Genomic DNA, 27784 nt, shown 5'->3' with positions numbered 1-27784 from the left:
TGAGCTCAGACAAGGAGGAGGCTGAGTCCCAACCGCTGCTTCTTGAGTGTGTCATCCACAGATGCTGTCTGAAAACTGTTCCTGTATTCAGACTCAAGGCCGGAGAATTGTTAGCTTTTCCAGATAGACAGATGGGGCCACTTCTTCTCCATTTGTGTCACCTAGAGAGGATGCTGTGCTTGTCGGGGTGGGCACACAGTGACCTCCATCTGAGGAGAGATGCCTGTTGAAGTGGGAATATGGCCTTTGCCTTCCCTCTCCATCTCAATCACCTGGAGGTCTCTCTCAACATAACCCTGAAAGAATTTTGAGCAATTTTTCTGAAATGACTCAATGTCAGCACCTGCACACTTCTTATATTCACATAACTCTGCTAGGCCCTCCTTAGTGTTCTCTTTAGAGCCAATCTTCTTAAAAGTCTCAGCTGAGAAATCATTCACTTTGGCTTTTGATGATTTCTCATCTATTTGAGAAGCTCCCTTCTCTGTATCCTTATCAGACTTGCTCCCAGTCTGGTCCACGCTATGCTCCATCATCCAAAAGAGGCGGGCCTCCAGTTCAGACTCTTATTGTCAGTCATTGTAAGGTGGTCTGAGATCTCAGGTACTTTTAGTTTACTTAAGGCATACAGAAGGGTCTTTAAGGTCCTTGTAGGAAATCGGCTTTTACGTTGCTTCAGTTTCTCTTTGGGAAAGACCTGCATGAAAATATGGATGCCCATCAGAACTCTGCCTAGGTTAATGCTGTTGATGGTGTCAGGCAATTGTCGAGCCACTCTCTATAGACACTTCATAACAAGCTCTGAGAACTTGGGGGAGCTGGCTGTTGCTAGCAGGCTGTCCTGAAGTAAAACACGCAGGGCACTGAGGATACTGGCCTGGTCTGATTTCTCCCAAACCTTCACCACCAAGAGCTTCACAGAACGAGTCAGCTGTTGCCCTCTTCCTCTAGATCTTTAACCCGAGCATCCAGCGCTGAAGTGACCAGGCCATGCATCAGGTCTTTCAGTACTCCGGTGGAGGCCTCCCGGGCCAGGCTCTCTATCTGAAATCGTGAAATCGTGTTGCCAGGAATACAGCTGTATAACTTGATGATTTCATCCTTGTCCAACTTCTCATCTGCCATGTGTGCACTGTACACGAGTCTTAGCTGCATGGATGTTGCTATCAGAAACCGATGCGCGTGGCCAGACAGAGCTTCAGCTTTGTCTTCCCGCCTCAGGACCTCATCAGTCTGTGTCAGAGCTTGGGTCCTTGTGTTGATGCGACCACTGGCTACTTGGGAGACAATGACATTGACTGTGGATGCTGTATTACTGCACGTGTCATCAAAATGTGGAGAGACAGCCCAGATCTTAGGTTCAGGAATAAGGATGGGTTTAAAAAAAAACGTCCCTGCATGAAAGTTAGGAGATGTCAGCGTAGCACATTGCTGCTTAAGCTGATCTTCCCTGTTAATCTCGTGCTTCTGTGTTTGAGTGTGCTAACGTCCGTCATGTAGACTGTGTTCTCACAGCCTTCATCAGTTCCTGCTCCTGGGGACTGAGCACAAGGTGGGCCTCGCTGCTCACCACCAGGGCGGCAGCAGCTGCTTTGTGTTTGTATCTCACTCTGTGTTTCTGTACTGGAGCCAGCCACTGGCTTCCATCTGTCCTCTACTTGCTGCCACCTTGCCAATTCTCCTTCCAACTGTAGAACTTGGACAACTGTATACTTTAATAAGTAAATTTTATGGCGTGTGAATTATACTGTAATAAAGCTGTTATTTTAAAAAGTGAAATTAGAATTCTGTCAGCAACATACAGAAGTGCTGACGATGTTTCCCTTCCTGGATTGAACTGGTTATTGGATGATGCCCTGTACTTCCCTGGTCTTTGAGACCCATTGAGCACAGAAGAAACTGTAACCTGTGTATCTGTTTATCAGCAGCTGTTATCCTCCACCAAACATTGTATGTGTGCACAGGGCTCTGAGCACTGTAATTTCGACCAGCTCTGGCTCAGAGCGTTAAATCCCACAAAAACAATAACCAGGTTGATGACTAAGGGCCGCCGGCCTCACAGAGCTGCGCCTGCGCCTCTCAACTGCTGTTTCAGTTATGTTCAGTTGATATGACTTCCACCTATGAGCTTCCTCAGCTCGACCCTTGACAAGTTAATAGAAAGGCGAGGGAACATTTCTGGGAGTGAGGGTTCGTGTCTGTACTTCACAAGAACAAAGGGTGCAGCTTCTTTACTGCGGCTTGTGAGACGCAGGCAGAGTGGTGCTGTCATGGGCCCCTCAGAACTCAAGAACACAGCCAACAACTCTCAGTTCAATTTCAGACACAATGACCCTTGTTCAGCAGGCAGACTGGGTGGCGCATCTGGTCTGCCAGCAGAATAAGGTGTACATACTACGGGTTGGGGAAAACAATTTAGTGTGCAAGCATGAGGACCTGAGCCAAGATCCCCTGCAACCAGATGAACAGAACAAAACAACCCCCCAAAACCTATGCTTCATGCATGATGTGTGCTTATAATTCCAGCACTGGGGAGGGGGATCAGGGTGGACCCCTGGGGCTCACTGGCCAGCCTAGGCTTTTACAGATCCAGGCTTGTAAGAGACCCTACCACAAGCAAAAGGTGAAAGGCTTCTGAGGACAGCACCTGTTGCTGTTTGGATGCTACATGCACACACACACACACACACACATACACACACACAGATGCAGGCATGTACTCACATGCGTACACGCTCCCCATATGAACATGTACACATAATCATAACAAAGTTGTAAACAAAGAAGAGATCATTTGAGAATTAAAGGTCTCCTAGAATTTACTTGGGAAACTACATTTCAGAAGCTAATCCCCTGCCAGACCAGACCGGGGGTGGGGGCTAGAACCATTTTGTTTAATTGTGTCGGCCAGATGTCCCTTCCGCACTGGAGGAGCTTTGGCTAGATGCCAAGGGAGCCTGCATACCATGTTAGAAGGAGCATTCATGGGTCCTGGGGGTGCAGGATGGGGGTTGGGTCTGGAAACGGCATTCCCGCAGATAGTTCTCCATGACTTTATGCAACGGCTACTTTGTGATTGGAATGCAAGACACGGCCTCAGTGGCACCTGGTGCCTGTTTCCCAGGAACTCAGAGCAGAGCACACAGGTTCAACCTTGAACTGGCGTAAGTTGACCTGTGGCAAATACCACAATCAGAAAGCACATGAGAGGCAGGCAAATGAAGCTGTAAACAATTAGCCCTTGCTAAGTTCGTAGTGAGCGAGGACTTGAATGAAGAAGGGGCAATGCTGCGTGTGTGGTTCACAAATGAGCAGGTGGGGAGGGATGTTCTCAATAGAGTGTGGTTGCGGCAAAGACAGGCAGTGAGAAGGGGCTTGTGATGGCCCCGGAGCATATGCCAGGGGCACCACCAAGCCACCGAAAGCCCCATTTTATGCTGACATCCTCTAACCTGCTTTGAAGGATTACCATCCGTTTGCATTTTTATTTCATGTATAACTACAACTGCACACAAGCAGAGCACTGTATGTATGCTAACCACACAGTCCCAGACACGGTCAGCTTACTCTTGATTTATCTACAGACCCACATGCATACGTCTTCTCTATCTCAAAGACTTTGGAATCCAAGACAAAATACCAACCAGTTTTATTTAAAGTCAGTTTGGTGTGAGCCTCCGCAAGGTATAAACTCTGGAAAACACAACACTTTTATCATTTCATCAAAATCATCATAAATAATGGGCGTCTCCACAGCGATGCCAGAGCCCTATGACTCTGGGATTTTGCATCGTGGTGGATAGGGTGCTGTGGCAGATAGTGCTTTGTGTCTAAACTCAATCACTTGCTAGCTGTGTACCCTGACTCACACCCTGTGGTCAAGAGGGGTGTCCCATCAGAGGACCATCCTAAAGCATGTTCCCAACAGCCTTTGGGAGGTAGTTCTCATGATAGGTTCTTAGGTAAGTAGGCCATGCCTTGGTGGGACTCTGCCCTTCTAATTTGCCTTTCTGTTTTTGTCTGGTTTTTTTTTTGTTGTTGTTGTTGTTGTTCTAATTTGATTCAAGCTGGGGTCATCTGGGAAGAGGGAACCCTTCCAAGAGTAAGCTGTGAAGGAATTCTTCCTTTGGTAATCACTCCTCAATGTGCAAGTGCTCTCCCAAGTCCTAGAATTAATTTAGAAATCTGTCCATGGGTGCATATCCCAGACTTGACCTCCATTCTTTTGAAAGAGAATTACCCAAGTTCTTCCTAGATTTTTTTTTTTTGAATCCTCTTACCCCATTTGTTTGTGAGGATTGTCAGTGGTCCTCAGTGTGACAAGAACTTTCACACCCAGCTTCCCTTCCCGTAACCCTAATATTTAGTGATGTTAGCTCTCAGAGCACTAACAGGATCCTCCTCCTTCACTGTGGTAGTTTGTGGAAACTGTTTCCTCCATACACCTTATATTTGCATAAAATGGATTATCCTAGTTTGCTTTCTTTTGCTGTAATAAAACACTGACCCAAACCAGCTTATACCTGGGGAAGTTGGGGCAGGAAGTCAAGGCAGAAGCTTGAGGCAGAGGCCACGCAGGAGCATTGCTGACTGGCTCGTCACTTTAGCTTGTGCTCAACTTGCTTTCTGATACGGCCCAGGACCACCAGCCTAGGGATGGTGCTGCCCACAGTGGTCTCCTACACTAACTAGCAATCAAGAAAAATGCTCCACAATCTAATCTCATGAAAACAACTCCTCAATTGAGATGCCTGGTTCCTAAATGACTTTAGTTTGTGCCAAGATGACGATAAAACCCATCCAGTGTAGGCGTTCACAAGAACTAGAGACGCTTTCTGCACTCAGGTGCTCAAGTTTGCTCTTAGAGGCTTAATAATATCACAACGTGATGTTTTAGACATTGAAAAAAGTGTTTAATCCCTTAGTTTGTTAAAATACTAAAATAAATAAGTGCTCTTTCTTATCAACTTGCCAGGATAGTAGAGAACACAACCACTAGTATAAAGACAGGTAAAGAATTCTTAGCCAGTCAACCAATATTTTATAGTATGTTTATTTTTATAAATTCTATTACAATGTACCAAATGTGAGAACTTTTTTTTGATAGGAGCATCTCAGATGATTAATATAAATAAATAATAGCCAAATGCTTACCATCTCGTAAGTGTTGATGAAGCTGGGCCCTTGGCCCTGCAGATTCCTGGGGACCATAGTTCTCCCTACTCCTCTTATTTTATTTTATTTTATTTTTTTCTCCCTACTTCTCTTCACCCTGGATACAAAGAGAGAGGCTATATGCCTAGACTTTTTTTTTTTTTTTTTTTTAAGTACTGGATGCTTGTCTGCAAGTGTTCTGATACATCCCATTGATAAGAGTGCCTGGTGGGCCTGGGCTGTAGCTCAGCTGCAGAGCACTTGCCTGGAATGCTTGGTTTGGGCTCAGTCTCCAGCATTGCCCATACCTGTGACCTCAGCTCTTGGGAGGTGGAGGCAGGAGGATCAGAAGTTAAAGGTCATCCTTAGATGCATAACGAGTATGAAGCTGTCCTGGGATGCATAAGACCATTTTCAATGTTCACGGAGACCTTCCCCCTCCCCCAAACTAAAGTAAAACCCTATCCACACGTGGATCAAAGAGCCAATGCCAAGAGAGATTCGGAGGCAGGATAGCCTTGTGTGGAATATGATTCTGAAAGGTGTCTCTTCCCGTCTTACTAAACAAAGGATGGGATCATGGGAAATGATTTCTCTTGATTATTCTGGATTCACATTCTATACTACCTGGGATGCCACTAGGATGGCACAGGAAAGCAAATAGTCATTTGTCTATGTCTATATTTTGAAGTCTACTATTACTCCCATCTCAGGACTATCCAAACACAGTGCTGCCAGAAGGTGCACATTGCGGGCAGAAATATGTATTAGGGAAGAAATTGGAGTACCATGCAGGACCATGGTAACTTCAGCGCCCTCTCTCTGGTGACATCTGCTCCATTCTGTACTCCCATCTCCTAATGATTTTGCTAGGAATCTGCACTGTTGTGTTGAAGCCTTTACTAATATTTCAATCATTCATCTGTAAAAGTAATTTTTAATAAATAAAAAACTAAAAGATTTTTCAGGTGGATTTGGATAGGAAGGGTTTCCCATTCCACTGGGCTGATAACAGGTCCTCACACTCACCAGTCAGGAAGCAGTGTGGAGGCTCCCAGACGCAGGCAATAGGTGATGCTTCCCTCTCAGTTCTAGCAAATTCTCACCCTGAGCACACTGCAGCCCACACATCTCTGCACAGGTAAACAGCCCGGGCCCACAGAGGACAGCTGGGACTCTCATCAGCCCCAGGGAAGGCAAGCTGGCACCTGGCTCCTCCTCGTCTTTTGCTGTCATTTTGTAACTGGAAATTGATTTCTCCAGGAGGTGGTTGGAGTGACAGGGCATTATCTTTTCGATCCCAATAATCTTCTTCTTTTCATCCTTTCAGATAATCTCCACCAACATTGTGTGTCCTTGCAGAAGATGTTCAAAGCCAGGGATAGTCCCGATAATCGGGGCAATTTGTCACTGGATTATCATATGCTTAGCAGAGTAGAGTGATTCCGAACAGCTTCGCTTTGATGGTCTAAGACAGCCCGATGACTTCATTTCATTTACTCCTCCGAGAATCTGAGCACTCAGGCTGCTAAAGGAATTGGGAAACCCCATACCCATTGTATCAGTCCAAGCATCATCTAAGCATCATCTAAACTAATCCAGGAAACACTGGGAAATAGATTATCTTCAACATCTGTTAGGCTTCTGTCCTAGAATAACAGTATGAGACAGACAGCTATGTGTTTTAGATACCCATGTCGACATGATGTAGTTATAACCTAAGGAATTTTTGGAAATGCCTGTCAACTTGAGTACGTGGGTTGGTAAATGCTGACTGGTGTGGTATTTTGCTGTGTTGTGTGATGTTACGTGTATGGCTGTCCTGCCTGCGTGTTTATCTTTGCACTCACAGAGGCCAGAAGAGGAGGCTGGATTTCCCTAGAATTGCAGTTACAGCTTGTCGTGAGCTGCCATGTGGGTGCAGGGAACTGAACCCTGGTCCTCTGGCAAGGCGGCAAGTGCTTTTACCTTCAGAGCCATCTAGCTCTTCAGCCCCAAAAGGCGTTTGCTTTCCTGAGGTGTTTTCTTTAACCATGTGACTTCTATGCAGCATTTACTACAGTTTCCACATACCCTTCACCTTGTCTTAGCTCTGTGAAAATACTGAGCACCCCCCACCCCGTGTAAGTGTTCTAATGGTAGGCATTAGAGACAGCACCCCCCTCATGTCTGACAGGGACCCATAGGTGGCAGAAGTCAGGCATGCTGCTGTTAATGGTGTTTAGATCTGCTTTTGTCAAGACAACAGTCTCACCTCTACACAAATAGCGGTTCTGCTATAGCTTACTAATTTTGGTAAACTAATCGTCTCCAATAAAGCTAGAAACCTTGATTTATAACTTTTAATATCTTGGTTATATTTCTCTTCCTATAAAGCTCATGGTATTGTACTTTGAGCATCGGAATTCTTCACGTTGTGTTTATCTGGCAGTTTACTTCTCATTCACTTTTACTTGGCTGTCTCACTGGATGCACAGTTGTCAGTTTGACTTTATCTTCCAACACGTTAGACTCTTTTTTCATCTGGGGACTGTGTGGCTTCTGGAGAGAAACCCAGTTCATTGGTACCTGCTGCCTCAGTGAGTGGGGCATTTTATTCCTCCAGATTGTGTCACTTCTGCAGTTTCCACATGAATCTACCAGGTATATATTTCTAGTGTTTGTTCTGTTTGAAGTTTATGGGCTTCTTGGGTCGGCCCCGTGTTATCAGTGGTGATTTGAAAGAGAAAAGTCCCTTCTAGGCTTAGGTATTTGAACACCTGGTCGCCTGTTGGTGGCGCTGTTGGGAGAGGTTTAGGAAGTGAGGTCTTGCTGAAGGAAGTGCATCACTGGGGGCCAGCTTTGAGAGTGCACAGCCCAATCCCACCTCCAGCGGGATCTCTGCTCTATGTTTGCAGTTGACAGTGTAGTTTCTCGCCTTCCCGCTCCTGACACCAAACCTGCTGCTTGCTGCCACACTTCCGCCACACTTCCAGGCTGTGATTGTGTCTGTGGACTCTGTCTCTCTGGAGTCGTAAGACAAACAAGATTTTTTTTTCTCCCATAGCTGTTCTTGGTCATGGGGTTTTATCACAGTGGCAGGAATGCCACTAATGCAGTATTTAGCATCCACTTTCCCAAACCTACAGTTGCTAGCACCACGTTTTTTCTCTGCCTTTCTTTCTTTAAAATCTTGTTACATGTACTGTGCCTATGTGGTTGGCCCACAGTTGTTGGGTATTCTTCTCCGCACGCACGCACAAACACACACACACACACACACACACACACACACACACACACACACACACACACACACTTTCTACTCTTTGCACCTCAGTTTTAGAGGTTTCCCTTGTAGTTTCTTTAACCAAAGACATTTTCATATCTATCTGTGTGTTTTTATAACTAATATTTTCTTATTTCTTCTTGATTCCTTCTTAGAGGGTTTTTTTTTCTTTTCAAAAACTTAAGAGTGTGTGTGTGTGTGTGTGTGTGTGTGTGTGTGTGTGTGTACATGCATCTTCTCTACCTTCCTAATGCTGCAACCTTTTAGTACAGTTCCTCATGTTTTATGGTGACCCCCAACCATAAAAATTATTTTTGTTGATACTTCTGTCATGAAACTGACATTTCGCTACTGTTATGAATCATAATGTATTACCTGTGTTTTCCCACGGTCCTAGGTGACCTCTGTGAAAGGGTCATTTTATCCCCAAAGGAGTCTTGACGTACAGGCTGAGAGCCCTTGCCGTGCTAAGGGCTTTCTGGGTGTCTCTTTCGCCCAAGGGAGACTTAAGTAAGACGGGAGTCTGAAAGCTTTTTTTTTTTTTCCTTATCTGTCATAATTGAGTTGTCAGATCAAGGTAGTGGTAGAGCTGTATTCCAATTATTTACCTCTGTACATGTGTGTGAGTATGGCTCTGGAGGTTAAAGAACAGCTTGCCCCAGTTGGTTCTCTCCTGCCACCATGTCACAAGTCTTGGTGACAGTTGTCTTTACCTACTGAGTCCTCTTACTGCTCCCCTCCCCCACTTTTCTTTGAGTTTCTACCTCTTTGCCTATGATTTCCACTTGTGCTGTTTTCTATGACTGCCTATAAAATATTAATCAGAATTCTTCGGAATACCTGGTCTGACAATTTAAAATTCTCTGTGCATGTGAGCCTGGCTCTGCCTCCTGATTTGTCTCATCGGAATACTTAGGAATGGCTCGTGACCTTATATAGAAAGCTAAGTAGAATGTTTTGACTAAAAAGAGGACTAAAGAGACAGGTTTTTCCAGGTGAAGATTGTGGTCCCAGAACAGGTTGTTGTTTTTGTTTGTTTGTTTGTTTGTTTGTTGTTGTTGTCAACTTGACACAAGCTAGTGTCATGGGGGAAGAGGGAGCATCAAATGAAGCACTGTCGCTGAGGGGTTGGCATCTGGGCAAGCCTTTTCTTGATTGGTTCTTGATGTGGGGGTTCCCATCCTACTGTGAGTAGTGCCACCCCAGGAAGCAGGTCCTGGCGGCTATGATAAATCAGGCTAAGCAAGCCATGGAGAGCTAGCTAGTAAGCCAAACTCTAAATTCTCTGCTCCAGTTGTCACCTCCAGGTCTCTGCCCTGAGTTCCTGCCTTGACTTAACTCAGTGATGGACTGTGATGAGGGAGAGCAAGATGGAGGGAACCTTTCTTCTCTCAAGTTGGCTTTGGTCAGTGTTTTACTGCAGAAATCATGCTAAAACAGCCTTGCTTACCTGGCTACAAAGGAGTCGTGAATAGTCTGAGCCCAGAGCTATCTACTGTTATCTCCTGATAGTACGCTAGGACTCTGTTGGAGTAAAGGCAGAGCTAGAAAGGAGAATGCTGTATGCTGAGATTGTATCTTTGTCTTTTTGTCAATTGTACATATTTCTGTTTTGTGTACATTGCATGCATGGTTTTGTTGCACACGTATACAGTAAGGTGATTCTGGCAGGTAGCAGGTAAGTGGACTCCTCCACCTTAGCTCAACCAATGTCTCCAAAGCCTATAGTGGATAGCTCTTCACTCATACTGTCATGTTCCAGCAAGCTCCAGCACAGAAGGCTCCTCAAAGTACAGTCTGAGGAAAACTGAGAGGCTCTGAGTTCTTTGTGAGAAGCTCGTGTTTCTCACTGAGAAGTACTAGGAATTCTCGCCCCAATTCCTGTGAGACTCCTGGAACCAAACTCAGTCCAACGTGGGCCCCTAAAATTGGAGGTCTAATCTCAGAGCTCACCACAATTGGTCCGTAGGTAAAAATGCTCTCCCATAAGACCTTGAAAGGGCTTCAGCTGTGGGCATCTGCTTCCAGCTCTGCTCAGGGAAGTGAGCATTCTCCAAATTTAACCATATCACCCATTTTCCAGGCTGTGGTTTGCTTTGCCTTCTCAGTTTTCTCATGGAACTAAGAAAAGTCATTTTCAGCTTGTTCAGACTCTTTTTACACAGCAGAAATGGTGATTTCTCACTCTGCGTGGTATTGGACCACTGTGCACAAAGGGTTGACAGGTACTACTGCTGGGTAACACGGTTCCTAGGAAGATAAGTAGAGACCCCTACTCACCCCACTAACTGATGGCAGACCAAGTAGTGATGCCACCAAAGTCCAACTTGGCCACTGCTGAGTTGTCAGGGTTATTTACAGAAACATGGGTGAGGGGTTACTTACAGGGGCCTGGATGACTCCTCCAAGGAGTGGAGCTGCATCCTCCAAATCCCACCCAAGCATAGTGATGACCAAGAAAAGCTGGAACCCTAGAACTCTTAGCAGGATATTATGAGCAGCTGAACAGGTCTCAGAGTCTCCTTGGAAGTCTTTATTGCTTATAAAATCCTGGATGGGGAGGGGGTCTTGTGAATCTGCAAAGTTTCAGGGACTTCCTGAGACTTCTGGGCTGTTTACTTCTTGAGTCCTTAGAAGCTTCCCCTAGGAACATTCCTAGTCTTAAAGCGCTTCCCCCATGGATGGAATGTTTCACATTGGAGACCACTGATACTCAGCAGCCTCAGATGGTTGCCTTCTCATCATCGCATTCTTGTGGGTGCTGTCATGTGATCAGAATACGCTTAGTAGTTTACTGTGTAGAAATGATGCCATGTCTCAAGTTCTTTACAATTTGTGTGCAACTTGAGCTAAACATCGTGAAAGATAGATCTGAAAATATTACTGACCTATTTTCAGTGGCATGGCTAAAATCATGAACCAAATTTCACCATATACATGTATGTGTGTGATATATAATTTTTATATACATTACATTTACATACATGATACATACACACATATAAATGTATTCATATAATATTTATAAGCAAGGATATATTTATATGTTCAGATTCACAGATACTTGATATAAGTTTTAATTTTATTTTTATGTAGCTATTACTTATATAGCCCATGTATCCACATTTGTAGCAGGAAAGTGAATTATAAAAGCTGTAGATCAATATAAATTTTACATATGTTAAATTGAACATACAAGCCTGAAGTCTTGTTCCTTTTCAACCTGACATTTCTATTAGTGCTTCTCAAGGTGGCCTGATTTGATGGCTGAACACAGTTGGAAGCACGCATACTGTGGAGCAAGCTTTGCGTCTGATACCGTAAGCTGGGCTCTGTCTTTGATCCTCCATCCTTCACTTCCCCAGCAGTGACGAGGTCTGCGATGTGTGCCTCGCACTGTACATGGGGACAGTGTGGGGACAGCGTGTGGGGTTAGCGCTGTCTGTGATGTTTCACCACTTTTGTGTTTACTTCTTTTCTGCTCTTTGATTTATGCCATATTTGATTCCACTTTTAAAACCTTAGAAAACATGACAGAATCCATACTCTCAGAGCTTCTGGGTTTTCCTTTCTGTTTTCCAGTCCTTTCTTAATCACCTTCCGAGGTCTAACGTTGTAATGTCATAGCCTCATTGCTGTTTCTTTCCATCTGGGAGAACAGGGGAAGCCGCTTAATGCCTTCTCTGTCCCTATAAATTAATTTTTTCTAAATCAAATCTACAAAGATTAAAACATGTACTAAGCAGCAATAGTGGTTTAGCGAGTTAGTGTTTTATATTCTGGGGAAGATCAAATTATTTGCTTATTTTCTTTGTTGCTTGGATTTTGAAACAGGGTCTCCAGTCTTACCAGACTATCCTGGAACTCACTGGTAGTCTAGGCTAGCCTTTAACTGTGAGCTATCCCCCTGCTGCAACCTTCTGAGTGCTGGAACTGAAGGCTTGTGTCATCATTCTTGTTCGGTTTCTTTTGCAAGAGCATCCAGATTACACACACATACACATACAGACACAGACAGACAGACAAACAGACACATATACACATATGTATACACACATATACATATATTTTATATGTATATACACATGTATGTATACATACATATACACACACCCATATACAGAAATATGTCTCTATGTACATAAACATATATGTATACACCACACACATACATACACCCATATGCATGCATTTACACACATGTTTATGTGTATATATACATACATGCATACACATTGACAGATACATGTTTATATACAGACATATTTATGTATATATCACATGCACATATATACCCACATACATACTGTATGCATTTATTTATATGTATATGCATAGATATGTATATATCATACATACACTCATGCATACACACACACGTATATGTGTTTATATGTAAATATACACATATGTACACATCCCGCATTATACCTATATGCATATATGTACATGTGTATGTTTATATGTATATACACATATATGTGTACACCCCTCACATATTTTTTGAAAATCATTGAGGTATTACAATGGATGTTATCATTTCTAGAACCTAGAGAAATATAAATAGGGGCCAATGTTGATATAAAGTTATACTTATTGATAATAGAAGAAAAATAGGAAAAGTCCTTAGGTCTAAATATTAGGTAATAACTACACACACACACACACACACACACACACACACACACACCTTCATCATAAGAAGTGACAGTCATCAAAGGAAATATATAAAATAATTTATGAGAAAATATACACACAACTCATGCATCAACATTCCTCACACATGTATGTGTACATAATCAACAAGTCATGTGAAAAAAAATTAAAAATGCCCCTGTGGCTGAACTTCATCTAGAATCCTTCTGTCTTCACACATTTCTCTAGTTCCATGTTTTTATGATTCCGATAAAAATAAATATGAAAACACCAGAGGTAAAAAGTTAGCCTCTCACTTTAGAAGCACCATTTAGAAAGGTCATCTGCTCTAATGATTCTGTTCAGAGGTGAGGTGAGGTGAGGTGAGGTGAGGTGAGGTGAGGTGAGGTGAGGTGAGGTGAGGTGAGGTGAGGTGTATGTGTGTGTCGGAGGGATGCTGTCCACCGTGTGGTGGGCACATGGTATGTTTCTGTGGCTCTTACTTTAGCGCTTGACTTTGTGCCCCTGAGACACAGTGGGCAGAAGAACCCAAAGGGTGGGTACACAGTGAACCCCGAGCCCCTGGATCCTCTGCCCAGGACCCCCTCCCCCATTTTGCTCTCTGGCGCTCTGCAGCCAGCCTTAGAGTATTCCTGGTGGCTGTCCTTAGCAGCTGCTGCCGCAGCCCAGTTGCTTTCCCGCACCCTCTGGGGCAGCAGGAAGAGGGCTCCAGGCACCAGCTTCTTCAGCAAGCGCTATGGGTGTGCTTGTTGTAGCTCCTGGAGCCTGTGCGCCAGGAAAAGGGTCTTTAGAATTACAAATTGGCGCCCATCCGCTTGAATCTGTTGTTATTCTCCCCTTTCTCCAAGGAAAGAGAGCTCAAAATGGGTACAGAAACACCTTACAATCTCCAGACTGGTGGCTGGAAAGTCACCGTCCAGTCGTTAAGAGGTTAACAAGCCAGCATCAACACGAAGTAAAGTAGTGTGCGCCCTCAGCATCACAGGAGATGCATGGTAAAGAAAAGGGGAGCAAAGCTGCTCAGACCTGCTGGAGTCATGAACTTTTCCTGCTCTGCGCCTCTGCACCCATTGGATGGCGTCACTGCATTTGCACACCAAGGTCTCTCTCACCTCGGAGGCCTGGAAACCATAGCTCCCCCGTGGTTGCTCCTTGCCTGGCTTCCGGAGCCTCCAGGGATCTGCGGGTCTCTAGCTGTGAGCTCAAGGCTGCTTTGTCTCCTCAGTCTCGCCTGCCTGGTGCTTTGAGGAGGGTCCCGGGCAGCTTTGCGTGGTGTGTGTGTGTGTGTGTGTGTGTGTGTGTGTGTGTGTGTGTGTGTGTGTGTGTGTGTGTGTGTGTGTGTGTGTGTGTGTGTGTGTGTGTGTGTGTGTGTGTGTGTGTGTGTGTGTGTGTGTGTGTGCGCGCGCGCGCGCGCGCGCGCGCGCGAGCGCTTCTAGACAAGGCAATACCTTAGCCCTGTTCTGTGCATCTCTGCTTTGAGAATCTGCTCTGTGGACCTACCTGGGCTCACCACCCAAATTAGCTTGATGCGCTACGGAAATCCCAGCCCAGTCTAGAGGCAGCGGTAAAGAAGAAATATACTTTGCGTTAAATCGGGGCGGGGGTGGGAGGGAGACAAAAGACACGTGCCAAATTTATTTTCCTCACCCCGGGACTGCAAGCAGAGCAGTGGGGCAATGCAGTGTGGAGGCGCATGTCACAAGGAGAGTGACTGGAACAGGCTTGGATTTTAGGTAAAATAAATCATATTCTTGTCAAACTGCAAAGGGCACATTGATTTACCGTGCGAAGGCGAAGTAGCACTGTCCAGTAATTAGCTCAAATTTAACCACAGGTTCGCTCTGTGCATCCTTTCCTGTCTCGTGTATATTTCCTTCAAATTTATCCATCAGTTTAAATAGGGCACCAGTCGGTTCCGCCTTCCACTTGTGCTCTCCGTATTTCCCTGCGTGTCTGCCAGTTTGTGGGATGCCTGCAGCTAAGATGAATCAGAAGACAAAGAGCGAAGATGGGTCCGTGAATGCCCAAGGTGAGCTGTGACCTAAAATGAGACCGGTTCTAAGGAACGACAGATCGTATGTTCCGCGCTTGCTGAAGACCTATCTTGGCCAGCAGATGGCAGCAGAACTCTGGGTTCCCACCACTGTGGGAACCTCCCCCGCCCCCATTCCTTTATCAGAGTGGTCCTACCTGCCCACTGTGACAATGACCCCAGGATGGCATCTTTGCTGTATATATGTATATGTGTGTGTGTGTGTGTGTGTGTGTGTGTGTGTGTGTGTATGGCTAGCATCTCTCCCTTTTACTACAAATCTACGGCGTTAATTCAGAGGACAGCATTCGCTGGAAGGAACATCCAGCTTACTTTAAAAAGGAAAAATAGAGTTTAAGGCAGAGTGGACAATCTCGCAGAACAAATTGGGGGGGGGTGTTCTGTTTCTTCCTTTTTTTTTTTCTTCAGCTTTTCAAGTCGATTTTTACCCCATAATCAAACCAGAAATGTTTTGGTTAAAAGTGTGTTTGCAACCGATTCCTAGCAGGAGGCCATGCAAGACTTTAATCTCATCATTTGGGAGGCAGAGTCAGGAGGAGCTCTGTGAGTTCAAAGCCAGCCTGGTTTATGTAGTAAGTTCCAGGTCAGCCAGCTACAAAATAAGACCGTGCCTATAAACAACAAACAAACTGGCCATTCTTGGCCTACCCATATTTAATAAGAGTCTGCCCTTGAACTGTTTCTAAATACCCTCTTGACGTAATATAATTAGACATAGTGCCCCGAACCAAATTTCACATTGTCCTTAAAACCATAGTCCAAGATTTTCCAGTTCTTCCCAGCTTTATTTTTAATGGCTTAATGATTTTTCAAAGTAGATGGATTTGGGGAATTATAAGATGGAACAAAGTGACGACTGCTGACCTTGTACAGGTTTATTTAAATTAGGGTTAAATTGATGAGATGAAAGGGGGTGGTGGGGTGGGTGGGATTTCCCCCTCAGCATTCTTGGAGCACAAATGAAAGTTTGGCTTGCCAGAAAGAGTGTCATAACCTCTCGAGACCCTAGATGGCGCTGCAGAGTCACTATGCAATTTCAGTTGCCAGTTTGAACACTCTTTGATCCTACATTATTATTATTTTTTCCGGTTTCTGGAGAGCTTGCATCAGAAAATATACCAAAAAGAGCAGATATTTTTTTAAAACGCAGTATTGTCAATGAAATCATGGAAATTGACGTCTGAGAAAGATGAGATAGGCACACTTACCCGTGTTTAAATTTAGATTCCACATTTAGATTAATTCTCAACCAAGTATAACAGTCTAAAGTGTCCTGGAAATACTTAATGGCCTTTTGCTGCGGCGTTAATGAATTGCATGAAATTGAAATGAGATTTGCTTGGACTCTACCATCCAGTGAAAGAAGGCACAGCTTGTCCTAAATAGACTGTGAGTATATTTCACGCATGTGGTCTGCTATGGAATATGCTTAGTATAGGGGTATGTGTGTGTGCACGCATTTGTGTGTGCATGCGCGCATGCGTGCACGTGTGTGTGCATGCGTGAGTGAGTATGTATGTATGTATGTATGTATGTATGTATGTATGTGTCTTCATCTCCTTTTAGCAAACAATCAGATCCTAGTGCGAGGCAAGCTGTTTAAAGGCAGGTGCACAGCTATGCACCAACCCACGCCTGGGCCATGTTTCCTCCATCGCTCACTGGGTACACAGACGATGTTAAAAGCATGCTGGGGTTTGTCCAGAGCGGACGCTTGGAGCAGCCCTCCCCAGCTGCGCGCTAAACAATGAGGTGGCGGACAGTAGAGCATCTAGGAGGTTGAAACGGGGTGAGTTTTTATGGGAAATTTCATGTGACTGTTTACAGAGCCATTCAGCCAGAAGTACAAGTCATAAGCTCCAGGGACACAGACTTTCTCTTTTCACACCATTCAGTGTGCACTGAGTGACAGCTATCACGGCTGACTCAGGCGAGGCATTGTGAAGAGGGGTAGTCTCTAACTATGGCTGCTCCGACTCTTCTGCTAGGCTTCCAATTCTATGGTTGCAAGCTTACCTCTCCCATCAGCCTCCAACATCTGCCTCGCTTCCATTCGGAGCACAGCGGCTTTCTGTTCAAGCCTCACAGATCTGTGCACATACGTAGCCACCACTCTGCACTGTGTGAATCTCCTGCCACGGAAACATTGCACTGCACATTATCCGCACACAATTCCTCCTCAGAAGACATGATTTCCACCTTACCGATGAAAACATCAAGATTCTGAGAGTGTAAGCAACCTGCCCTTGGTATTGAAGGCATACGTAACAAGATAAAATCCTCACCCCATCTGATTCTTAATCTTATGTTGCTAACAGCTGCCAGAGGCCTCATTATAGTGCCTGAGAATCAACTCTACCAAAGAGTGTGTAAGCAGAGTTCTGGCTAAAACACCCTGCCCGGCTCCAGCTCCTCCTCCATCTACTGTGCCTCCTCAGTGTGTCTGATCCATTAGCAGCATCTCTTTGGGAGTATCAGCTACTTTTGGGGTGGGGAGTTCCCAGCCTAGAGAAAACTCACCTTCTGACCTGACTTAGAATGTCAGTTATATGTTTGTAACATGTCAGTGACATGTTTGTACCAAGAAAGCCCTGATCACATGTTGCTCGACTATTCTGCTCATGTAGAAGTTTCACACACATAGTTCTGGTTAATTTTATAAGATTGGTGTGTGTGTGTGTGTGTGTGTGTGTGTTTCAAAAAAATGTGCAACAGGTGCTGTCCCAGACTGCCCCATGGACGGGCACACCTTAGAATCCAGGCTTCAGACTTCCCTCTGTGCCAGATGGACCCTTGAAGCTGTGCCACGAGTTTGTCCCCTGCAGGTATGAGTTCCAGATTTGACCAGGGGCAGATCAGACCCTGAGACCCAGGAATCCATGATGCTAGCACCTGTGGGCCGAGCCTCTGCGGTTACCTTGGGATTAGCTATGATCCAGTAGTTCTAGGATCTAAGCCCAATGCTCTGACTGAATCTCTAGGTATGCTTAGTTCTGGATCGACCCCAGTACCACCAGAATCTACAGCTGTAGGTTCCAAGAAAACACTACTGGGCTCCAGGCACCAGTGTATCACCTATGGTTCTAGGTTCTACACTAGACCTGTGGATCCAAACTCCATCATAGGGCCTACCTGGAGGCTAGTCCCGGTTATAGAATAATGTCCCTAACGCCAGGCTGAGAGGGCCAGGTTTTGGCTTATTTCATATCTAGGGTCTAGGGCAACCAAGTAGGCCTTGGTGATGAGCCACATCATGCAGGTCCAGAACTGTAACCACTCCCACAACTCAGGCTTAATTCCCATTACTGTGGTTCAGACTCCTCTTTTACCCCGATTCTAGCATAGCCTCCTTGAACTCAGATGTTGGCCCTCTTTGTGGACTCAGATGCCAGAGAGATACCAAAATCATCAAGATCAGGCCCAAGCCAGTGCCAGGCCAGAACTAGACCACGTGGATACAAGTTTCAGGGCCCTTCATGGACCGAGCCTCCAGGAGAGCTCAGGGAAGCAGTAAGCGACTCATTTCCAGAGGAACCCATCTTCCTGTCTAACCACCACGCAGGATGATCCAACAGCCTACCCAACACCCTACCATCACGTGCATTCTCAGGTCATGCCAGGAGGCCGTCCTGGAATCTGTGGACTGGATGACTGAGGAAGACCGTTCCCAAATAAGGACAGATGTCGAAGACTAAACCAAATCTCCACTCCTTCACGTATATGGACAGCCTTGTCAGGAAACAACAAACTGCGAAAACAAGAAAATTGTAACGACAGAAATATCCCATTTCTAGGAAAATGATGAGCCTTTGGCAAAGAACTCACAATAACCATCTGAAGACACTCGTGGGGTTTGAAACAGAATTCAGTGAAATTGTGCAAACAGAAAAGTGACCACAACAGGAAACTTAACATGCACTGTAATAATAATAATAATAATAATAACAACAACAACAACAGCTTCTGGGGGGGCCAGTTTTCTCTACCAAGGTAGCACTGAGGAGGTCCACCATGGCCAAACCCCTAATAATAATAATAATAATAATAATAATAATAATAATAATAATAGTATTAGTATTAGTATTATTACAAACATCAAATTCTGAAGAGGTAAAATACAGTGGATGAGGGAGGATGTATAGCTCAGCAATGGCAGAAATGACCATGTTAAAGAAACAGTCATTGAGCTTGAAGATAAATCATTTGGAAAACATAGCTGAAAAAAGAACACAGCTCCACATGACTGCTAATGACTTATACCAATAGATTAATGCATTAATTAATCCCCATCCCTCTTCGGAGATACTCGCATTAGCAGTTGGTGGTTAACACAGAAACAGACGCACAGCCCCTCGGTGTGCGAGGATGGGGGACTCTGCGGTGCTCAGCCCTAAGTGGGGGGCATGTGAATCAAGAGGAGGGATCATTTCAGAAGAAGCGTCAGGGCCAGTGATGGTTGTTAATGATGAGGAAACTGTTTTGTACACGCAACAGGATGGCTGCACATACGAGCACATATGAACTCACGGCAGTTGTGATTGTGTAGATAAAACTCTTGCAAGTTTAAACAAAACCAGATCTCAACATGGAGTAGGAAGGTGGACAGGAAGTTCCGCCCCTTGCTGAGGAGCTATGGGTGATTGATAGCTTCTGAGAGGGCCAGTTTTCTCTACCAAGGTAGCGCTGAGGAAGTCCACCATGGCCAACCCCCCAAGAGTATCTGGGTGGCACAAATTGGATTTGACTGGTTAAAAAACAAAAGACCTGAAGGTGGGTGAGTAGGGAAGGGGTTGGATCTGGCAGGAGGAGGTGATTATGATCAAAATACATTGCATACAATTCTCACAGGACTGATTCAAGAAACAAAAAGAAGAAGAACCACAGGACAAAGAGAGCTCATGGGTCTGTGCAACAACAGCCAAAGTACAGGTTTCTCTTAGATGACTTAAGAGTGATGAGTGGACAGAAAACTTATGTAAGCTAACAATAATGTAAACTTTCAAATTGGGAAATGCAAATATCCAGGTAAGATAAAAATTAGTTGTATTTTGCACAGAAATATAAAGGAAAAATTCTGGCATTACGTGGAACCCTAGGCCATCACAAAGTACGAAAGCAATCTGGAGCTCAAAGGATGAAAGCGTCACCCCACATTGTTGGCATGGCCACTGCAAAGCCAAGGGAATTGGTCAGTGTTCCACAGGCATCGACTTGATGAGCCTCTGGGGTGGAACGGCCAGTCCAGAGACAATGGCAACACATTACATCCAAAGACTCTCAGCAGAGAGTTTCAGGAGCCCGGAGTTGGGGAACTAGATTAAAAACCTGGGACTGTGAAACTGCTGGAAGAAAACAGGGCCAATGTTCCCCAGCTGGTCAGGGAAATGACTTCTATAAAAGAATATAAAAGTCTAGGCATCACTGTCCAAAGAAACAGATGTGCGCGTGTAGCTTAGCGTTCAAGCACAGGCCAGGATAAACAGTGACGAGACAGCCACAGAACAAGAGGAGGCGCCTATGAGTCACACGTTTCAGAGATCTAAGATTGTGGGGCTCAGATGCTCCTCAGTAAGAAAGCTAAAAGTCAGAGGAAGGAAAAGCAAAGGGTCAGGGTAACATACACACAAAGGACAAGAAGTGACTGGGAAGGACCATTTGACGCAGTCTGGATGCGGCCCGAATGTAAATGTCACTTTATTTCCTCTGATGGAGGGATGAGATGACAGCTACACCCAAGCTGTGCAAATACACGGCTTGGGCTGAACCCAGAGTGTTTCTTTCTCTGTTCTAACTATCCCCAAGCCTATGCCTGGAAGCTTCTAGCCTCTGTACAATCTTATCTTCCAAATTGACTGATTCAATCTGGCTTCCCTTGACTTCTCATTGAATTGCTCTGCTTGGCCTCATACTAACACCAGCAATCTGCTCTAATCTTCTGGCTGCGTCTTTTTCTCTGGCCCCTTCTGTCTTCACCTGTGTCCAACTTGTTCTTTCTGCAACCCATCTCTGTAAAACTGTCCCGGTAAAACTGCCACACACCCACACCGCTGCCAGTGTCTAGCCTGCTCTCTCTCCCTGTGCTGCTCTGAAGCAGCCTCTCTTTTCTGTGCTGTTCTTGTGGGTGTATCCCATCTCTGACTCATTCTGCCAAACCTTTCTCTGATTGGACAGTTTGTCTGCCTCTCAGCTAGATGTCACTTTCAAACATGAACCTTACCTTCATTGTTAGGAATTAAAGGTGTGTATTAATGGAGTGTCTGTATTCCAGCCAAATCATACTGTAATTCAGGATGTGTCTGTATTCCAGCTAAATCTTATCTTTGGATGTGATCCCTTGCCAAAATAGCCATGTTTCTGGATTAAAATTCCTCTACACCTGAACATTTCTTTGCCGTTGTTTCTTTGAAGAATCTTCAGACCTTACTCCATCATGAGGGCTCCTCTCTGGTAGATGAGAAGAGGCCTTTCAGGGTGGACGTTATGAGCAGCTGTCAGCCCCTTCACTTCTGCTCTGTCCACCGTCTCAGGGCACCACAGTGATGTTGTCTGTGGAGACACCTTTGCCTAACGCTGTAGTTGGCGCATTGATCTTGAATGTTCCAGGCTCCAGAATTTTGAGAAACAAATTCCTGTCATAATGGTCTAATCTTAGGTATCCCATCACAGACTAAACAGTGCATACAATCACTAAAACCAGAAAAAAAAATACAAATTAAAACCACCACGGTATATCTGCTCTCTTGTAGTTAGAGTTATGGTTACAAATAGAAAAGATAAGTGTTAGGAGGTGGCAGAGGGAGAGGGATGTCTTCACCATGTTGGTGGGGAAAGAAATCAGAACATCCATCATGGAAAATGTTATGTCTCTTTCTGCCAGGAGTTGTGCTATTGGGCCTTTATGTAAAGGAGTTGAAATCTAGGGGACAAGTTCCAGTGGCAACAGAAGGGTCTGTTGTTGCCTAAAGAGGTGAGTAAGCGTGTGGGAGCATGGGTGCGTGCATGCAAGCATGTATGTGCTCCGTTTACTGTGACACGGATGCATCTGGAGAGCATTGTGTAAAATAAGCCACACTTAGAAGAGGAAGTACAGAAACAGGGTAGAATGACAGTTATCGAGGGCTCAAGTGGTGGGTGGGTGTTTGGGGAGAAGCTAGTCCAGAAGACTGGATTTCAGTTAGGAGGAGGAGTTCAAGAGGTCGGAGGGACAGCCTGTATGGTATGTGCCGCTAGTAATAGCTCATCTCAGTCTTGAAGATTGCAAAGGGACTAGAGATAAAAGCTCCCATCAAAACAATAATTATGCAAGGTAGCATGTGAGCTAATTAGCTTGATTAACCATTTCACAATGGAGTCGCATCTCCAAACACGCCGTACATAAATGCAGGCCACTTTATGTCAAGTGAAAAAGACAAGTACAGCTTGGGGAACGGTTCCCACCGTTAAGGACGCGCTCCTAGTGTGTTCTTGGTTCACACTTCGTTATTTTAGTATTAGCGTTTGTCTTTGTTTTAGGGGCATGTTAAACTCATGTAACACACGACTTATCACATTCTTCCTGTAGCATTTGCACCATTTTGAAATGTTTCATTCTTTAGGACAGGATCTCACTTTATAGTCTAGGTTACCTCGGGATTCGCTATGTAGCCCAGGCTGACCTAAAAGCTCACAGCGTTTCTCCTGCCTCTGCCTTCTACCTGCTGAGTCCCTTCCTGTAGGCTTTGGCAGTTATCCTCAGGCGTGGGTGTGGGTGTGTGTGGAATGCTCTGTATCCTTTAACTAGATCATGTTTTCTGTTTCCTTATATCTTCGATGTGGGTTTACAGGTAGCACAGTCTTAAATATTAGAAAGGCAGACAGCACTGTATACACAAAAATAAATAAATAAATAAATAGAAAGGCCATCTTAATCCAGTCATCTCTGTCTCAACTCAAGTGATTAGGCCTGTGCTGTTGGCCTGAGCTATTGGAGCGGGCTTGTTCTGCTATTTTATTACTTCCTCCTTATCCTGTTTAACGTCTCTGTGATCTGTTCTCTCTTCTGCAGGCAGCATTGTGAGACACAGTCCTGTTGTTGGAGGATTTGCTCAGAAGCCAGTAAAAGCTGGAGTCCCTGCTGCTTTCTCAGCCCCAGGGTGTTGACAGCACAGTGGCCTTTACCAGAGCCGAGCTTCCCGTTGTAAATGTGAGTTATTCTTCTCTGTCTCAGGCGTCCATGAGTGCCAAGACAGGTATAATTTGAAAATAGGAAAATAGCATTCAGCTCTATGGCAAGGGGCCTGTGCCTGTCACTCTGCTTTTCCAGCGCTTTCTTGCTGGGGTGGGCAGCTTGGCTGCAGAGCCCACAGTGTGCATGTGTGCTGTTTGCTTTTACAAAATCACGTCATTCTGCTGGCCGTATCTTCCCACAATGATGCTGCTAAGCCAGCACCCAGTGTTTTTCACTTTAATCCTCAGATCTCTGAAAGACTGTTTTATATTATGTTTTTAATCATTTGCTGAAGCCTTGTGTGTTTTGTACTGTCAAGAAGCCCGTGCCTTTGTAACCACTTAGCACCTCGCTGAAGTTAGACTATCTATGTCCTAATCATAGACTTTCTGTGAGGAGATGAGAGAGGCCCTGCCCAGCCCCAGGACAACATGCACATGCGCCTTCCTGTATCTACCTGTCTGCTTCATCCACATGCCTTTAGGAGGGAAAGCCCTAATCCCATCACTCTGGGCCCTGCTTGTCTTTCTCCCGGCCACAGTAGCACCTTTTTTCATCCAGGGACCTGCTAACTGGAGGAAGTCAGCTCCTTTGACTTTATGCTCAGGCTGCTCACAGCCTCCCAAAGGGTGGAAATGGAGGAGGCTCTTCTGACACCTTGACGGTGCTCTGACCACCTTTTCCCACGTGTACCTCAGCTTTTAACCAAAGTGTGAACTGGTGTGGGGAGACTGGAGCAAGGCATGTGACGCACTCGTAGTTTCTTTTCTGAGCAGTGCCAATCAGATCTTTCTGGAATTGAAAATGAAACAGGTCGGTCATGATTTGACAGATGGTAGCAAGCAACATATGAAAATGGTAGCCAGCCTCAGATACGGCAAGAAAGGTGTCTCAGGAGACCTGTAACTTTTGTGTTTTGCTATTTTGTAATTTATCATGTAAACTCAAATGTAAAGCTTTGGCCTTCCCAAGCCCAGCTCCTCAGTAGTCAATGGGAGCAGCTAATAGTGTGTAATTTAAGATGTGCACTATAACACATCTGTAAACACCCCCACCCCCCCGCCCAGCACATGGCGTGCGGGAAAATGGGAACACCCTGTCCTGTTTGTTGTTATTCTCCTATAATTATAAATCCAGTAGACTCATCTGAGAAAGACGAGGTCAAGCTGGGGGGGGGGGGGGAGATAGTGATGATGCAACACTCAAGAGTTCCTGACTTTCCTCAACTGGGAGCGTGTAGCTCTGAGTGTTGATTGACCACTGTGTGGGGAGATGTTCGTAAGTTTATATGGCAACAAATAAACAAACAAACAAAATACCCTAACTAAAATTGGGGCATGGGGGAGAAAATGGCAGGGGTGCTTACTTTGGCTTACTTCTTTCTTGTCCCCACTGCCCACATACATGCGTGTGCATGTGCACACACACACACACACATGCATGCACGCATGCATGCACGCGCACACACACTCATGCACGCATGCACACACACACTCATACATGCACACACACATACACATACATGCACACATACTCACACATGCACACACACATGCACACACACATGCATACACACATGCACGCATGCACACACATGCACACTCACACACACAGGCACGCACACACATACACAGACACACACACTCATACATGCATGCATACAGGAACTTTCCCATAAGAAGGAAAACCTTTGTCATCCGTGAGTTTCCCAGGCTCACTAATTTCTCCGTGGATATGAGTTGGCATTTCCTCTTCTGGTACCTGCACAGCTGGCACTTCATCAGGAAATCTGCCAAAACCATCAGGAACACTTAACATGGGGTTCAGGCCAAATATATGCAATCAATTCAGATAGCTAAAGAAGAGAAAAATAGGAGAGGGATGGAGATAAATTGCATAAGACATCTAATTACCCTTCTCAGTTCATCCTCGCTCATAAACACACACACACACACACACACACACACACACACACACACACACACACACACACATGCTCTCCTCACTAGAAACTTGAAAAGGAAAAGAGATCAAATAGTTATTTTCTTCACTCTTCAGTGCTGGGTTCACAAACTCACAGATGTGGGCCAGCTCCTGGCCTGCCCCATGCTGGTACAGCAGGTGGAGACCATCCTCCCCTGGTTACCCCAGAAGCTAGTGGGGGGACCATATGGGCAAATCAAAGTATCTAAACTGGACATATCCAAGGACACGGTAGGAAATAACTGGAAAGGTTTATGGCCTTTTCCCTTTCAGGCAAGGAAGGGGACCCAGAGGCTTGTTTACTTCCTGACAACTCACCTCTGACAGCCATGGACCAGGTGCAAGGGCTTGAGACAGCATCTGGACAGGTGAGGCAGTCACGGATTGCCTCCTACATCTACCCTCACATGGGTGTGTAGTGAGCAGGAGCCAGGCTTAGAAGATGCTGACTTTGATTCCACAGCAGAGAGAGCCAACCCCAGATGCTGGGCTCCTGAACTCACGTGGAGCCCATTTATAAACACGGTCGAGAAATGGCCTGGTGCACACAGCTTGTGAAGTGTCTTGGCAGCGGGCCATTCCAGCACAGTCTGGCTTGGCCACATGCACAGTGACCACTAAGAGGAGGTGGAGATATAAACTGTTTTGTAGAGTTGAAGCAGGGGTTGTGTGAGGTTGACAGGAAAACAAGGCATGTGCAGAAAAGACAAAGAAGTACAGGATGTGCAGTTACATTTAGCAAAGAGACCCTGGAGTTAAAATGTGCTCAGGACTAAAGTTGACCCTCTTCTGTGTCAGGGATCACTTATGGTCCAGGAGAGGAGATTGGGAAGAATTGGTCCCCAGGATCTTTTTTTGATTAGTGTCTGGAGTATTTTCCCCATTTTCCCGGGGATAGAAGAGACATTTAACACTTTCCCATGGCTAACTTACACATTCCACTGCAGAGCCATCTTTGGACTCAGTTTTGTGGGCAGCCAGTTATCCATTTTGAGCAGCCAAGCCTGTTTCTTCTTCATAGACTAAACTCCATCTTCTTAGTGAGTCTTAGGCCCTGAATGCCCCTGACCGTACAGCAGCTGCTGGCCACTTTGGGAAGGGTAGTTACAGAAGACTTGGGTGAATAGAGAAAGATGGATTCTCAAGCACATGGCATCTTCAGTTCCTGAGTGTCCTATAGTGCTAGTTTCCCAGGTGTACTATGATATACGTGTTCCAGATGTGCAGGCTCCTGGGTATCTGATTCTGTGGAGGTCCTCTATGCTTTATGATGCTCACGTTTTCAGCTAGTCCATGCTATACAGGTGCCCACGTTCAGCACCCAGGTGTGCCATAGTGTACAGGTCCCCTTGTGTACCATATTGTACAATTTCCCAGATGTTCAGTGGTGGGCTGGCCTGTAAGTCTTTAGGCTTTCATATGCACTGTGGCATGCAGGGGCCTAGGCATGTTGTATATACTCTCTGAGGTGTGTTATGTCCAGGATCCCAAGTGTGCAGCTTCCCTGTGTGGGCGGGGCCATTCTCTGAGACTAGAGAGCCACAGTCATGGCTGGGTGTTCAGGTGTGGGGAAGCCCAGGAGGTATGGCTGGTCTCTCTACCTCACAGCAGAGATCAGTACAGAACACTGTGTTCTTTAAACACAGGAGCTCATTCTCAAGTTCCCTTGTTCTTCCTCAGTGGTGTCTGCTTCAGTTCCAACCTTCTGTTCCTACCTTGGCTTCCTTCAACGATGGACTATAAAGAATAAGATGAGATAGACACTTTCCTCTCCCAAGTTGCTGTGGGTCAGTGTTTTATCACAGCAATGGGATCCTAACTAGAACAGTAGCAATTTAATGTCAGCGTCTCACAGTTGCAACTGTGAGTCATAAGAAAAGGTCATTTCCTATATGTGAAGTGTAGATCACACATCAATTTTCCAGTAGATTAACTTGATCAAAAATAGGAAAGAAAACAGATGCCTGGATGAAGAAAGTAAGATGGCCACCTCCTTATTTTGAGCCCTCTATTGGACAACAGTTTTCTTTCCTGGAGAAGCCTTGGGTCCTCACTTGAGAACACGCTCAGCTTGAGATCTGCAGCTGCTCTGGGAGCTGATTCAGGACTTTCCTGGCCATGGTGTCTCCCAGGGGTGGGTGTATGACTGTAGATCTCACCTTCCTCAGGAGGACAGAACAGGCGCCACAGAGACTTGTATGCAGCACAGTCCTGAGGAGGGCCACACACACTTTGACCATTGCCTGCACTTTCATTGCTACATTTTGCCTTGGAGATTTCTAGATTTCTTACTTTTATTATGCACGTATTAAGTTCTGGGCAACTGGAGATACCGAATAGACCTTTTGTGACTTCTCTTGCTTCAGCAATTGCCTCCTTTGATTTCCCAGGGTACATGGGGCATCCACCTTCTAGAGAGCGCTGGAAAAGTACAAGAAGCAAATGTATGTGACTGTTCTGATCA

The 27784-nt window shown here is 45.3% G+C and overlaps 2 protein-coding genes across 3 annotated transcripts in view; both read right to left on the bottom strand.

The window, feature by feature from the left end:
* Qki (QKI, KH domain containing RNA binding) overlaps nucleotides 1-27784 on the bottom strand; it is a 1257190-nt gene that overhangs the window by 157917 nt on the left and 1071489 nt on the right. The gene's annotated exons all lie outside the window — the stretch shown is intronic.
* On the bottom strand, nucleotides 94-26309 carry LOC127205172 (cytoskeleton-associated protein 5-like). Its single transcript, XM_051164354.1, is given in 10 exon segments — nucleotides 94-200; nucleotides 203-568; nucleotides 571-940; nucleotides 943-1394; nucleotides 6261-6397; nucleotides 14861-15056; nucleotides 17148-17263; nucleotides 23954-24129; nucleotides 25000-25126; nucleotides 26254-26309. Coding segments are annotated over 10 exon segments (2103 nt in total).

This window comes from Acomys russatus, chromosome 21 (assembly GCF_903995435.1).
Source record: "Acomys russatus chromosome 21, mAcoRus1.1, whole genome shotgun sequence".
NCBI classification, from domain to species: domain Eukaryota; kingdom Metazoa; phylum Chordata; class Mammalia; order Rodentia; family Muridae; genus Acomys; species Acomys russatus.
This window is presented reverse-complemented; position numbering and strand designations above follow the sequence as displayed.